Source organism: Chiloscyllium plagiosum, chromosome 9 (assembly GCF_004010195.1).
Source record: "Chiloscyllium plagiosum isolate BGI_BamShark_2017 chromosome 9, ASM401019v2, whole genome shotgun sequence".
Lineage (NCBI taxonomy): Eukaryota > Metazoa > Chordata > Chondrichthyes > Orectolobiformes > Hemiscylliidae > Chiloscyllium > Chiloscyllium plagiosum.
Window position 1 is genome coordinate 12939059 of NC_057718.1, and position 16294 is coordinate 12955352.

Consider the following 16294-nt stretch of genomic DNA (forward strand, 5'->3'; position numbering starts at 1 on the left):
ATTTTGAAAAAAAATCATTTAATAGAGCAATTTTTTTTTTAAAATGACTTGAGTATTCAATGCTTCCCTGCTGTATTTGTTACACTATCCATATCTTGTAGCATACAGGCAATACCCATTATTTTCTATTAAGCTCAATAAATTTGCCCCCTCTAGAGTTGCCATTGCTAATTGCAGTTTTGATACAAGTGTGTCACGAGGCTGTTTCAGAGGGCAGTTAAGAGTCAAACTCATAGTCGTTAGATCTGAACACACAAGTGGATCAGTCTGGGAAGGTTTAGAACATTGAACATAGAATGTTATAGAGCATTACAGACCTTTCGGCCTTCGATGCTGCGCCAACCTGTGAAAATAATGATGCCCACCTAACCTACACCATTCCACCATTATCCATGTGTACGTCCAATGCCCATTTAAATGGTCTTAACGTCAGCGAGTCTACTACTGTTGCAGGTAGGCCGTTCCATGCCTCTACTACTCTGAGTGAAGAAACAATCCCTAATATCTGTCCTAAGTCTGTCACCCCTCAATTTAAAGCTACGTACCCTCATGTTAGTCTGCACCATCCCAAGAAAAAGGCTTTCACTGTCCACCCTATCTAACCCTGATTATCTTATACGTCTTGATTAAGTCATCTCTCAACGTTCTTCTCTCCATGAAAACACCCTCAGTTCCCTCAGCCTTTCCTCGTAAAACTTTCCCTCCAAACCATGCAACATCCTAGTAAATCTCCTCTGAACCATTTCCAAAGCTTTCACATCCTTTCTATAAACCCACTTCACACCACCATCTTCACATATCTCGACTTGGAATGATATCCCCATTCTTATGATCATTGGCTCAAAAACATGGATCAGCTTCCCCACATAGCCCCGTATTTGGACCACAATGCAACAGCTACGACCTGTTTTCTCACAACCAATTTAGAATGGCCAGCAAATGTTGCCCTTGCCAGTGGCTCTTATACCCTTGGACTGAATCAAAAAAAAAATCCATAGAAAGGGCATTGCAGAAACAGGTTTGTCAGTCACAGGACTGTTTACGCTCCAGTTAAACTCCCTCTAGCTCTCCGCTAACTCAAACTAACCTAGTTCTTTCACCCTCTCACGATTATCCATCTTTCATTCAACCATGTATTATCTTCCTCATGGAAGACACTTCCACATTCTCAGCATTCTATGGGTAAAGGAGTTTAATTGTAAGTCACCAGCTGACCTTGGATAGCTACCAGAGGTTAGCTTGTAAAAGTATAATTCATACCTTAACACGGAGGAAATGCCCTCAGGACAGGAATTTGGCTAAGAACAAACTGTTGTCTGGAAACACTGAGCATTCCACACTCAAACGCAACACATTATTACAACCTGCCTCAGAGTATAATTTTGCCTATAAATTCAAAACAGAAACATGTTTAATTTATTGGCGAATGTTTAGTTCAGTATCTTACAATAAAACATACAAAAACCATTTTCCATCAGGTTCATTACTGGCATGAAAGGAAAAGTAACTATGTTAAGTCAAAGATTGTTCTGAATAGAAAGGGTTTTGTGTCTTAATCTTTCCGCAGAGGCAATGTTTCCTCTTTGATTCCATCTTTTGTAATGATGCAAATCTTCAGAGCGTCACCGGTATAAACATCTCTCTCAGCTGCAGAGATGAAAACATCTTTTACCAGCTGTAGTGCTTTCTCCAGTGAGAGGGGGATGGGTTCCACATTCTCCATGTTCTTGAACCCAATCTAGCAAAGAAGACACAACCAGATTAAAGGTTTCTATTTATAAATCTTCACCGCATTTAGCTGATAATTGATTTATACTTTTATTGTTATTTAAATAGAAAATAACAGACAAATAGTGCCTTAAGTTTGAGTTGTTTCATTAGTGACTGGTAAAATAAAAGAGTGCTGTGATTCATATCCCCATCAAGTAAATCTCCACACTACGATAGGAGTCCGGCTCTGACATAGCCCTGCGTAAATTCTACTTGCTGCATAGTTTGTTAGTGAGTGTGTTCTTGGATCAAAAATATTACCTGGTTGTCCAGAAGCGGTTGAAGCATAGCACTGGCCGATCCACCAGCTTTGTAAGCATCTCTCTGATAGGATCCTACAGGGTCAAAACTATACACTGCACCCTTCCCTGCATTTAACAAAGTGAGAAAACACATTCAAGTATGTACATCACAAATGAATACAGTTATGAATTATTTTCTCATGTATTTCAAAACTGGCAGAAATGCCACTGCTTTTGTATCAAAACAACTTATTTGTATAAATTTTTACTACTTATTCCATAGTGAAGCAGCATCAAGAAACATACATTAAACATTCCATATATAAAAGATATATAAATTATACAGTAATAGCTTCTTTCACCTCAAGATATATTAAGCTACTTCAACGCCAAGGAAGTACTTTCAAAGTTTGTTAGTGTAGGGAAACACAGCAGGTGCTCACAAACAGTTGTGAAATGTGCAAGTAATCTATAGTTATACTGAGGAATAAATTGATGTTTATTTGAGGGAAGCAGACAGAAGCTCATTTAAAACATTATTTGAAGGACAACACCTCCAACAGCACTCCCTTAGGAGTGCACTGGCTTATTACTACCGGATTATGGAGTTGAATCACTCGTGTTCAGCTGGTATCCATGACCTTCTTACTGAAAGGAAAGTCTGACATCTATAAGAACATGAAAATTAGGAGCAGAATTAAACCATTTGGCTCAAGTCTGCTCCATCATTCGATCATTGCAGATATGTTTCACACTCCCGTTCACCTGCCATCTTCCATAACCCTTGATCTCCTTATTAATCAAGAACTTATCTCTTTCGCTAATAGATTCATTGACATAACCTCCACAGCCTTTTGCAGCAATAAATTCCACATATTAACTACCCCTTTGCTGAAGAAATTCAGAATCTCCATTCTAAAAGGGTGATCCCTTCACCAAGGATGTGTCCTCTGGTCCTAATCTCACCTACAAGTGGAAACATCTTAACATCCATTTTATCCAGGCCTCTCAGTATTTTGTAAATAACCTACCCATCATAGACTGCAACAGTTTAAGGCGCAGCTCATCACACCGACCCAGAGATCATAATAAATGCAGGCCTAATCAGGGATTTTCATATCCCATGAATGAATTAAAAAATGTTCCTGCAATTTGTGGTCTCTCTGGTTTTTAAGTATCACCTTATATCCAGCTTAGTTGACCACCGCAATTATAATTAATATTCTTATTCTACTTACAACTTCAAAGATAAAGTCTTTAGCCAAAGCTCTCAAAGAGCTGATTCAATTACATTACAGCTAAGGATAAATTTATAACAGAACCAATCTATTCACTTCCTGTGGTTCAGATGGTAACACTTGTAAATTGGAAGATTGAAGAACAAGATTCAATCAAAACACTGGAGCACAAAATCTAGGCTGACTGAGGGAGCACTGCACTATTTGAAGTGCGGCCTTTCATAAGAAATGGCAAAACTGAGGCCCCTTGATGTTTCTCAGGTGGAAAAACAGCTCCCAAAATACTATTTCAAAGAGAAGCAAAAAACTTATCCCCACGGCCACAGGTATTTATCCCTCAAATCAACATCACAAAACAACCTGACAAAATGGTCGGTATCACAGTGATGCTTACGGGAGCTTGCTGTGTACAAATTAACTGCTATGTTTCCTATTTTATAACACCTGACTACAGCTTTTACAGACTATCAATCCAGAAACCCAGATAATGTTTTAGGGACCCAAGTTCAAATCCTACCATGGCAGATAGTGACCATGAAACTGTTGCTGATTAGTGAAAAAACCTATCTGGTTCACTAATGTCCTACAGGGAAGGAATTCTGCCCTCCTCGCCTGGTCTGGCTGAGATGTGACTCCAGACCCACAGCAATCTGGCTGACTCTCAATTGCCCTCTGAAATGGCCTTACAAGCTATTCAGTTTTACCAATTGCTATGAAGTCTCTGAAATCAAACCAAACTACTCTCCTGACATCAACTTCAGCACCAGAAAAGACAATGGTGGAAACAGCCTTGGTGACCCTGTAAAGTCCTCCTCACTAACATCTGGGGGCTAGTGCCAAACTGGTAGAGCTGCCTCACAGACTAATCAAGCAATAGCCTGACATAGTCATACTCAAGGAATCATACCTTATAGACTGTGTCCCAGACACTACCATCCCTGAATATGTCCTGCCTCACCAACAGGATAGACCTACAGAGGTAACAGCACAGTGATGTACAGTTGGGAGAGTTGCCCTGGAAGTCCTCAACATTGACCCCTGATCCCATGAAGTCTCATGGCTTCAGGTTAACTACTGGCAAGAAAACTTCCTGATTACCACGTACTGTCCTCCCTCATGAATTGGTACTCCTCCATGCTGAATAACAGAGAGGAAGCACTCAGAATGGCAGGGGCACAAAATGTACTCTGGGTGGGGGAATTTCCATGTCCATCATCAAGAATGGCTCAGCAGCAGTACTACAGATTGAACTGGTCAGGTCCTAAAAGGCACAGCTCCTGGACTGGATCTGCAGGAGGTAGTGAGACCTCATTTTACCAATCCGTCAGCTAAAGATGCATCTGTCCATGACAGTAAGAGGGATACCACACAGTCCTTGTGGAGACCAAAGTGCTGCCTTTACATTGAGAATAACCTCCATTGTGTTGCATGGCACTATCACCATGTTAAATGGGACAGACTTCGAACAGATCTAGAAACTCAAGACTGGGCATTCATTAGGTGCTGTGGGCCATTAGCAGCAGAACTGTACTCCAGAATAATCTGTAACCTCATGGTCCACCAGCATATTTCACACTCAGCCATTACTGTCAAGCTGGGGATCACCCTGGTTCAATGGTGAGTGCAGGAGGGCATGCCAGGAGCAGCACCAGGCATACCTGAAGAGGAGTGTCAACTTTGCATGCTAAACAACATAAGCAGCAAGTGACAGACAGAGCGAAGTGATCTCACAACCAACGATTGAAATCTAAGCTCTTCAGTCCTGCCACATCCAGTCGTGAATGTTGGTGGACAATTAAATAACTCACCGGAGGCAGCGGCTCCTCAAATATCCCCAATCTCAATGATGCAAGAGCTTAGCATATCAGTGCAAAAGAGAAGGCTGAAACATTCACTCAATCTTCAGCAAGACATAATGAGTGGATGATCCACTTCGGCCTCTTCCAGTGGTCCCCAGCACTACAGATAACAATCTTCAGCCAATTCAATTCATTCCACGTGATATCTAGAAACGGTTGGAGGCACTGGACACAGGTTACAGGTCCTGACAACATTCCGCCAATAGTTCTGAAGATTTATGCTCCAGATCTTACTGTCCCCTTAGAAGTTCCTGAACAGTTACAACACTGGAATCTACCCAACAATGTGTAAAATTGCCCAAGTATAAAAAAGCAAGACAAATCCAACCCAATCAATTACCATCCCATCAGTCTACTCTCAATCATCAGTAAAGTGGTGGAAGGTGTTATCAACAGTGCTATCAGGCAGCACTTGTTCAATCAGTTGCTCAGTGATGGTCAATTTTGGTTCCGCCAGGGCGACTCAGCTCCTGACCTCATTACGGCCTTGGCTCAAACATGGACAAAAGAGCTGAATTCCAGAGGTGAAATGACATCAAGGCTGCATTTGACCAAGTGGAATCAAGGAGCCCCAGCAAAACTGGAATCAATGGGTTTCAAGAGGCAAACTCGCCACTGGTTAGAGCCTTATGTGACACTTAGGAAGATGGCTGTGGTTGTTGGAGGTCATCTCAGTTCCAGGATATCTCTACAGGAATCCCTCAGGCTAGTGTCCTCGGATCAACCATCTTCAGCTGCTTCAATGACCTTATCTCCATCACAAGGTTAGAAGTGGGGATGTTCGCCAATGATTGCACAATGTTCAGCACCATTCGCGACCCTCAGACACTGAAGCAATCAATGTCCAAATGCAACAAGGTTTGGGCTGACAAGTAACATCTGCGCCAAATGCCAGGCTATGACCATCACCAGCAAGAGACGACCTGACCACTGCCCCTTGATATTCAATGTTGTTACTATCACTGAATCCCCCACTATCAACATCCTGGGAGTTATCATTGATTAGAAACTCAACTGGACTCAACAGATAAATACAGTGGCTACATGAGCAGGTCAGAGGCTAGGAATACTGCAGCAAGAAACCTAGCCCCTGACTTCCACAACCCTGTCCACCATCTACCAGGCACAAGTCAGGAGTGTGATGGAATACTCCCCACTTGCCTGAATGAATGCACCACACAAGAATCTTGACACCACGTGGACAAAGCAGCCCATTTGACTGGCACTGCTTTCACACTCTGTACCACCGACGCTCAGTTAAAGTGTGTGCTATAAGATGCATTGCAGAAATTCATCGAAGATCTTCAGACAGCACCTTCCAAATTCATGACCATTTCCATCTAGAAAGACAAGGGCAGCAGATAAATGGGAACACCATCCCCCTCAAGATCCCTTCCAAGCTACTCACCATCCTGACTTGCAAATATATTGCCATTCCTTCACTGTTGCTGGTTCAACATCCTGAAATTCCCGCCCTAACGGCATTATGGGTCAACCCACAGCTGGTAGACTGCTGTGGTTCAAGAAAGCAGCTCATCTGCACCTTCTCAAGACCAACTAGGGATGGGTAATAAATGCTGCTGCAGCCAGCAAAGTGAATAAAAAAGCCTGTTTAGCAATATTCTGAGATTGCGAAAAATACTTTATAAACAAGTATTTTGTAAATTTAGCAATAAGGAGAACAGGTGGATAGGCAAGTTGTTCCCAGGCCTCAGTGAATGCTACACTGTAAACAGCCTGAAATAAATGCTTCACAATTACTGTACCTTTAGCTGCAAAATAAACAAAAAACACAAACACAGCAACTCAATCGATCAATCTCAGGCACAGAAATAAATAGACCGGTGCTAAGAATGAACATGATTTGGAAGAAAATAGAATAGACTGTACAGTCACAATTAAACAAGCAATCAATCTCACCTTCCTCATCAAGGCCACCAATGATATTGTAAACATAGTAAGGGAAAAACCGTCGTGAGTACAGAATTGTAGACAGCATTGCTGCTATCGCCCCACTTGTCATCGTCTTATTGTTCGAATGTTTGTACATCTGAAATACATTACAAAGGGATCAGTTAAATATAAAAACAAATACTGCAGCTATAAGCATCGTGGTGAAAAAAGACATATAGTAATTCTACATTGATGTATAATGTGAATTGTCATCAATGATCTGGATGAAGGAACTGAGGGCATTGTTGCTAAGTTTGCAGATGACGAAGATTGTTGGAGGATCATGTAATGTTGAGGGAGCAGGGAGGCTGCAGAAGGACTTGGTCAAGTTGGGAGAGTGGGCAAAGTAGTGGCAGGTGAATACAATATGGCACAGTGCGAGGTTACACACTTTGGTAGGAAGAACAGAGGTGTAGACTATTTTCTAAATGGGGAAAGGTTTCTGAAATCTGAAGCACAAAGGACTTGAGATCCTAATTCAGGATTCTCTTAAGGTGAGTATGTAGGTTCAGCTGGCAGTTAGGAAGACAAATGCAATGTTAGCTATTATTTCGAGAGCTAGAAAACAAAAGCAGAGAAACAAGAGCTGCACAATGGCTCTGTGGTTAGCACTGCTGCCTCACAGCTTTGGGGACCCAGGTTCAATTCCAGCCTCAGACATCTGTCTGTGTGGAGTCAGCCCATTCTCTCAGTGTCTGCATGGATTTTCTCCGGGCTGTTCCGTTTTCCTCCCACAGTCCAAAGATGCTAAATTGCCCAGTGTCCAGTGTAGGTGAATTAGCCATTGAATATGCAGGGTTACAAGGATAGAATAGGAGGGTCTGAGTGGGATGCTGTTCAGATGGTTGGCGTGGACCCAATGGTCCAAATGGCCTGTTTTCAGACTATAGGGCTTCTATGCACTGCTGAAGCTGCAAGTGTCTCTGGTCAGACTGCATTTGGAATATTATGGGCAGTTTTGGGCCCAATCTAAGGAAGAAGTGGGTCCAGAGGAGGTTGACAAGAATATGTCAAGGGATGACTGGCTTATCATGTGAGAAATGGTTGAAGACACTGGGTCTGTGCTCAGTCAAGTTTAAAAGATGGGTGGGGTGGGGTGATCTGATTTCAATTTAAGAGATACTGACAGGCCTGGATAGAGTGCATGGAGGTGATGTTTCCATAAGTAGGAGAGACGAGGTCTCAAGCACACAGCCTCAAGAGTAAAGGGACAGGCCTTTAGAACAGTTGAGGAGCAAGTTCTTCAACCAAAGGGTAGTTATTCTATGGAATTCATTTCTGCAGACGGCTGTGGAGGCCTAGTCTTTCAGTGTATTTAAGTCAGAGAGAGATAGATTCTTGATTGGTAAGGGGATTCAAGGTTATGGACAGAAATCAGGAGAATGTGGTTAGGAAGCATATCAGCCATGATTAAATGGCAGAGCAGACGGGATGGGCTGAATGGCCTAATTCAGCAATGGTGATTTAAGGACTAAAACAACAGAACTAATTTTTAGTCCCACAGTCACAAAAAAACATGAATCTACTTCTAATTTGACAACTACAGAGGCCAAAGGATGTTGAAGGTTCAGTTTTTTCCACAAGACTGTACTCTTAGGTAAAAACAATGACTGCAGATGCTGGAAACCAGAGTTTAGATTAGAGTGGTGCTGGAAAAGCACAGCAGTTCAGGCAGCATCCGAAGAGCAGTAAAATCCCGACGTTTTGGGCAAAAGCCCTTCATCAGGAATACAGGCAGAGTGCCTGAAGGGTGGAAAGATAGTGAATCTTAGGCAAGAGTACAGGTGTTCAGACAAAGAAGATAAATGAGAGTTTTAGTGTGCCTGACTGCAATTGAGGGAGAAAGGTTGGTACTGCTGATGCTAGAGATTAGAGTCAAGATTAGAGTTGTCCTGGAAAAGTACAGCAGCTCAGGCAGCATCCGAGGAGCAGGAAAATTGATATTTTGGGCCTAAGCCCTTTATCGGATTCCTGATGAAGGGCTTTGGCCCGAAACATCGAATTTTCCTGCTCCTCAGATGCTGCCTTCACCTGCTGTGCTTTTTCAGCACCACTCTAATCCTGACGGTAACTGACCCGACAAAGCCATACTTGAATCTGCTACCTAGTGGCTCATGTGAGAGATGTTCCACTGTTCAGATTTATAATCTATAATGTAGATAAACACAAATAGAAATTTAACAATCCTCAGCACTGTACTTTCAATATCCAATGTAGTTGAATATCTTATGCTGCATTTTACAAATTGTAAATACCTTTAATCTTGCATCAATAATTTTTGTTAGAGTAAGACAATCCCCATGGAATCCAGTGCATCCAATCACTGTTTGGTCAGTCCTAAAAACAAAAAGGATATCATGTGAAATCTGAGTGGCTGGAACATACTAATCTAATTTGCTGAATAATACTGAACAGCATAATCACATCCACCTGAAATTCAGCCTCTCACCTGAGAGGGAGAGAGATCACCTCCTACGGCACTGCACTCCCTCAGTACTGGACTATAGTGCAAGCCTTATCTTTTCAACTCATGTTCTGGAGTAAAACTTGGAATACAAACTTTGGCTCAGAGGCCTGAATACTACCAACTGAACCATGGTGACTTACAAATGAGAGAAATACAATTTCCACCATTTTCACAATCACTGGAACAGTTTAAATCCTGGATTTGATTCACCCCATTTGACATTTAAGAGATGGGAAAGAAAAATCATTTAGTCACCAGAAACATCACAAGAGGGTTAGCATGCACAGGCCCAAAAGCAGACTTAAATAAAACTGAGACACCAACAACAATTTACAGACAGTCCACCTGCTAATACTGAGGCACAACTTCCCACTTGCACACACCTTCAGTGTCTGGTGGACTGAAAGCAGTGAATGCTGGGTAATCTCTGTGATGGTCAGAAGCTTCCACAAGGAAGTTGTTGGGGGGGGGGATGCAAGAGGGAAACCCAAGGGTCTCAACACACACACAAAACAAAGATAAATGGATAAATATTTGGAACAATCTGGCTATGTGAATCAAACACAAGGCACACTTGAAGTTCCTAGGTTCTATGAATTTTTATCCCAAAGATTGCCCTCCTTTCTGTATAGGAAATAAAATCTATAAATGCAATTTATAACCATAAGGTGAAAAGGAAAATGAATTAGCCAGTATACAATCCTAAACAGCACAAGGGAGGATTTTTCTTGCATACCATCAATTTGAATCCTTCACCCATAGAATAACAGTCAAGAATGGAAACCTTAGCAGACATCCTCTCAGACTTGGAATGGGAACAAACCAATTCTACCATGCCAGAATAAATTTCTCAATTGAACCAGAGCCCAGGTTGCCTTCTCTTTCACAGTCTGTTCACTTAAAGCTAATGATTTAAGAAAAATAAATCTCAAAACACACAGGTGTGCATAATTTTGCTCAAAATCCTTTGGCATGAATAAAATCATGCTTTTTGAACTTACAGTTTGTAGCATTTTGGAGAGTCCCGGCTGTGAATGGAGTAACCCTCACTCAGTCGTGTATCTGAAGCAACAATGGAAAAGTCCTCGCCAGCTAAGGCCAACACAGTTCTGTTGATAGTGACAAGTGGGGTGGGAAGAAAGAAAATCAATATGTCAGAAGTACATTCCAAAAAATACAAAAAGAACAACCGAAGGCTGCCTTTCATTTTGCACTTTACATGTGCTGGAATTTACTGTGAAAATAATTTCAATATGGTTTACATAGACATTGCTCCAGTCACTCAGTAGAATTTAACACAGTCAGCAACTTCTCAAATCATACGGATTCACTAACTTATTTGCACCTCTCAAAGTGGAGACATTCATTTTTCATTTTCACAAAGAATGCCCTGCTCTTCAGAGTCATATGAACCCATGTTATGGTTTATTTGAAATCACAAGCTTTCAGAGCGCTGCTCCTTTGCTGTCATACTTTGCCTGACAAAGTGGCAATGCTCCAAACGGTTGCGATTTCAAATAAACCTGTTGGACTGTAACCTGGTGTCCTGAGATTTCCAACACTGACATCTCCACATCATGGCTACCTGTTCTTCAGTGTACATATGGTCAGGGGACGTATAACCGATTTTCAAAGACAAACTTGCATTTCCAAAATTGCTGCTTTAACCTCTGAATATCTCAAAATGCTTTACAACCAATTAAGTATGTTTGACAATATAGCAGTGGACAAGAGCCAATTTCTCATCTCTAAAATTGGAGATCTACATCTCGGCACCCCACTTTGTAACCTGATCCTCAATTTACTGGCCCATAGACCCCAATCAGTAATAAGTGACAATACCACCTCCATCATAAACCTCAATAATGGTGCCCTGCAAGACTGCATCAGCCATTCTATACTCCTTATATATACATGGTCGGGTGGCCAAATTCCACTAACTCCATTTACAACACCACCATTGTAGGTTGGATCTCAAACAACAAGACAAAATACAAGAAAGAGTTTGAGTGTTTAGCTGCATGGTTAAAGACAATCTCTCCATCAATGTCAGCAAAACAAAGGAGCTGGTTACTGACTTCAGGAAGCTGTGTGGATGACATGACTCTGTCTGCATCAATGGCGCTGAGATGGAGATGGTTGAGAGCGCCAAGTCCTTGGGAGCAATGATGACAAGACGGTCAAGAAAGCACATGTCTACTTCTGCAAAAGGCTAAGGAAACTCAACATGTCCACAAAGACACTTACTAATTTTTTATAGATGGCCCAGAGAAAGCATCCTATCTGGGTGCATTACAGCTAGGGTACTGGAACCGATCCCGATCTCCACAAGAATGCAATAAGTTACAAGAGTCACGAACACAGCATAGTCCACCACAAAAACCATCCACTGACTCCATCAATAATCTAAAATGACTCCAATATAATCAAAGACCCCTTCCTCCCTGGTAATACTCTTTTCCACCCTTTTCCGGCAGGCAGAAGATATAAGTTTGCATGTAAATGTGAATACATTCTAGAACAGTTTCTTCCCCACTGTTGAACAGACCTCTCAAAGTGAATTCTGATCTATCTGCAGCTCTAACACTATAAGCTGTTCTGCTGCCCTGATGCACTTGTATGGTACGATCTGCCTATATAGCACACAAAACTTTTCACTGTACCTCAGTACATGTGACAACAATAAATCAAACTAAAATTAAAACAAAATAAATCTAACATATAGCATTAGCAGTTTCTATCAAACATGTCTAAAAGCCTATGTACTATTATGCCCTTAATCATTCATATAAAAGAAAGTATTGTTTGGAACTCACAGACATTTAGTTGTATTCAGTTATGTACAGATGTAATACAAATTCAGGTCTGCCAAAGATACTTTATGTATGTGGCACAGCAGCAACCGTTGCAGTTAAGAGCTGCATTTTTGTGAGAGCTAACATTTATCTCAGTAAAAGACTTCAGTTTCCCTCTCTGGTTACCCACATTCACTTACTTTACAGCCATGATCTGTCTATGAATATGGAGGTGAAGGCTTTCCAATATAATAGAGAAGAGATCCTTTCTAGATGGCATTGAGAAGCTAACAAATTGCCTATCGGGGTGGGGTGTGCAGGAAGGCATCATCCAATTTGGGAGATGATGGACTACACCCAAGATGCATGCCACATCAGCATGAAGCATTAAATCTTGTGCTTGTGGAGACCAATAAGTCAGTGCCAGCTCCATCCATATCACACTCCTTTCTATCAACTGATAACTTTACTATCCTCCACTTCTCCCAAACCCTTCCTGATTGTTAAAATCTAGGCAGCCACAGCTAGCAGCATAGCCTTCCCATGCATCGAATGATTCCAGTCAACTTTAGGTCTCTTTCGAAGATGGCCTTGTATTGCAGACATGAGCAACTAGTTGAATGTATGGATTTAGCAAACCTCTCATTCAGATGTCTTTTGCTTTTGATTTGAATTTATTTTTTTCTGTTCTTAAAGTGCTACAAGATCAAATATGCATTAAATTGTGTTTTGAAATCATTCTTAATTTCACTTGCACAATCTTCATAGATAGCAAGCTCCAGGTCAGGCTGTGCATAAAAGTTCTTCTTCATACCTGCGTTTCTTGACAAACTTCCAAGTGTGTCCTCTGTAAATGTGAACATTTCTCGAACTTAGCTAAACCTGATACAATCTTGTACTCATCCATTTAATCTCCCTTTGAATACCTGTATTCCAAATTGCTTTTCTAAGCTAACCTTACAGCTAAATTATCTCATCCATAGAACCATTCTGGAAAATCTCTGCACTCTCACATCCTTCGTAAAGTCTGGTGACCAGAATAAAATGCAATATTCTAGGTGTGCCCAAAACAGAGATTTAAGAGTTCAGCACACCATTGCTGCTTTTGTATTCAATGCCTCCAGGTAAAAAAAACTTCAAAATCCTATTTATTTTGCTAACCACTCTTTCAGTGTCTTTCAAATATTTGTACGATAATTTACAGATTACTGCACTCTTCAGTGCAATTCCCTATGGCAGATGCATCGAAGGCCAGAGAGCACATGTTTAAGGTGACAAGTAGTTTAAACGAGATCTGAGGAAAGGATTTTCAACACAGATTTGCAGAAAAATGGAATGGGTTGCCTGAGAGGGTGATAGGGGCAATTACTATTGTAACATTTTAGTAGTATCTGGATGAGCACTTAAAATGCCAGGGCATAGTAGGCTATGGACCAAGTGCAGGGAGAAAGGATTAGAGCAGTTTGGGATTTGTTGGCTGACAAAGATGCAGTGGGCCAAAAGAACTGTTTCTACGCTGTATGACTATGACTTAGTGTACATCACCTCTCCCATTCCTTCTACCTAAATGAATTTCCTCATACCTGCTTAAGTTCTGTCTGCTCATTCTGTTACCTTATGTTGCGCGTCAAAACGTGTGGTGCTGGAAAAGCACAGTCGGTCAGCCAGCATCCAAGGAGCAGGAGAGCCGATGCTTTAAGCATAAGCTCTTCATCAGGAATGTGGGGGAGGCCCAAGGGGGCTGAGAGATAAATGGGAGGGTGGGTGGGGCTGAGGGAAAGTAGTTGAAAATGTGATAGGTAGATGAAGATGGGGGGGGTTATGGAGATAGGTCAGAGAGGAGGGTGGAAAGGATAGGTGGGAAAGGAGATCAGGTAGTTCAGTTTAAGAGCACAGTGCTGAGTTGGGGGGTTGGATCTAGGATAAGGTGAGGAGACCGCCTTGGAACCATTCAACCACACAGGATCAATGCGGATTTCACCAGTTTCCTCATCTTCCCTCCTGCTGCCTTTTCCCAGATCCAACCTTCCAAGTCGGCACCACCCTCTTGAACTGTCCTACCTGTCCATCTTCTTTCCCACCTATCCACTCTGACCTATCAGCATCACCCCACCACCTTCATCTACCAATTGCATTCCCAGCTACCTACTCCCCCAGCCCCCTTCCCATTTATCCCTCATTTCCCCTCCCCCATTCCTGATGAAGAGCTTATGCTCGAAACGTCACCTCTCCTGCTTCTCAGATGCTGCCTGACTGGCTGTACTTTTTCAGCACCACACTTTTTGACTCCGATCTGCAGTCCTTACTTTCTCCTGCCTGATGTTCTGTGGCAGTCAATTGGTTTCATCTACACTGTTGCCACACTGGGTTTGCTACCATGAGCAAATTTCAAAATTATTCCATCAAGGTATGAATGAATAAGATTGAAAACTTGAACTAGTTTTTACAAACAAAATAAATTCAATTTGATTTTATCCCTTCAGGAAACTAGCCTCAGTACACTAACATGCTTCCTCTATCAGGAGTATACTGTTAGTATGCAATGTTGATTGGTCTTGCACCATTCTCACAAATTCATAGCTGTGAATCATTGGTGTTTAAAAGGTCAATGGGTGAACGTGAAAGTCGGAATTAAGTCCTCATACACCTTGCCAAACACACTGCCCAGGTTCAGGACTAGTTCACTGACTTTAACCCTAAGCTTAGCACTCATTGCCAACTTTGTGAATGTTTTGTTACATGCAACATAGACCTTTTATTGTAGACTCCAAACTGGTCATACTTTACCCCTTTCCAAAGGTCCTATTTCTGTACTCAAAATATCTAGCTAAGTTCTGTTTTGTGTCTGTACCTCCTCGCCTTCTCCCGCGGCTTAGTTACAAACCAACTCCCGGGCCTGATTGGCCTCACTTTGCCATGGAGAAAGTGATCTGCAGATGCTGGAGATCAGAGCTGGAAATGTGTTGCTGGAAAAGCGCAGCAGGTCAGGCAGCATCCAAGGAACAGGAGAATCGACATTTCGGGCATAAGCCCTTCAGGAAACTTCTGGCATAAGTTTCTGCATCTGAAGAAGGGCTTATGCCCGAAACGTCGATTCTCCTGTTCCCTGGATGCTGCCTGACCCGCTGCGCTTTTCCAGCAACACATTTCCAGCTCACTTTGCCACGGCCACCCCACGCCCATTTTCCACCCTCCCCAGCCTAGGCCTGTTTACTGCCCATTCCCGAGTCTGTCCTGAATTACCCCTCATAGCTTCCCAAGCCTCTACTGCTTGATTCCCTCACCCCCACCAAATTTCCGTCCCGAGCCTGTTAACCCATTGCTCTGTTTACCCACTTTCCCCAGTCACAGCCGCCCCCTCCAACACACACCACTCCCAGGACCTTCTTCCTGTCTATCCCCTTGCAAGGCCCGATTAACTCCAACCACCAACCATCACCTGTCCGCTCCTACCAAGGCCTGAAGGTAGCTCACACTCACCCTCCATTAAAAGTGTAGGGCGAGAAGCGGTACTGTGTGGGTCCTGCTTGCTGGTATCCCTCCATACTGCTCATGGACTCGTACAAATGCGGCATTTCCTCCCGGACCTGATGCAGCTGCTGTCTCACTGCCAAGATGGCGACTGCCGTGCCTCACTCAAACCCTTCCCCGGTGCACCATCAATAAGCGCATGCGCAAAGCTGTTCCACCACCAGTTGTTCGCCCAATACTTGGGAACTCAGGTGTTGGATTTGAAACGTTCCACGAAATTTGCTTTCCTTTAAATAGAATTGTATATTTGTGACCCCTACTACCCCATATAGTTCCGAAGCATGTATGATGGGTTCCCAGTTGCTGTTATGCATACTGTATGTTCAGCAAATATTAAATTGGCTCCCTGCCTCGTTTTAGGAGTGGAAGCCTGGTGGTTCCAGATCACTGAAAATGCAGAAAAATAAAAACACAAACTTTCACTGCTGGATTAATGAAT

The 16294-nt window shown here is 42.4% G+C and overlaps 1 protein-coding gene across 1 annotated transcript; it reads right to left on the reverse strand.

Annotated features, from left to right (window-relative positions):
• Positions 1–1410: 1410 nt before the first annotated feature.
• On the reverse strand, positions 1411–15969 carry psmb1 (proteasome 20S subunit beta 1). The gene is made up of 6 exons (XM_043695399.1): positions 15805–15969; positions 10531–10638; positions 9318–9399; positions 7030–7159; positions 2032–2138; positions 1411–1738 (listed from the first exon to the last, which is right to left on the reverse strand). Exons 1-6 carry the CDS (start codon positions 15897–15899, stop codon positions 1553–1555), a joined length of 708 nt encoding a protein of 235 aa, XP_043551334.1. The 5' UTR covers positions 15900–15969; the 3' UTR covers positions 1411–1552.
• Positions 15970–16294: the final 325 nt, after the last annotated feature.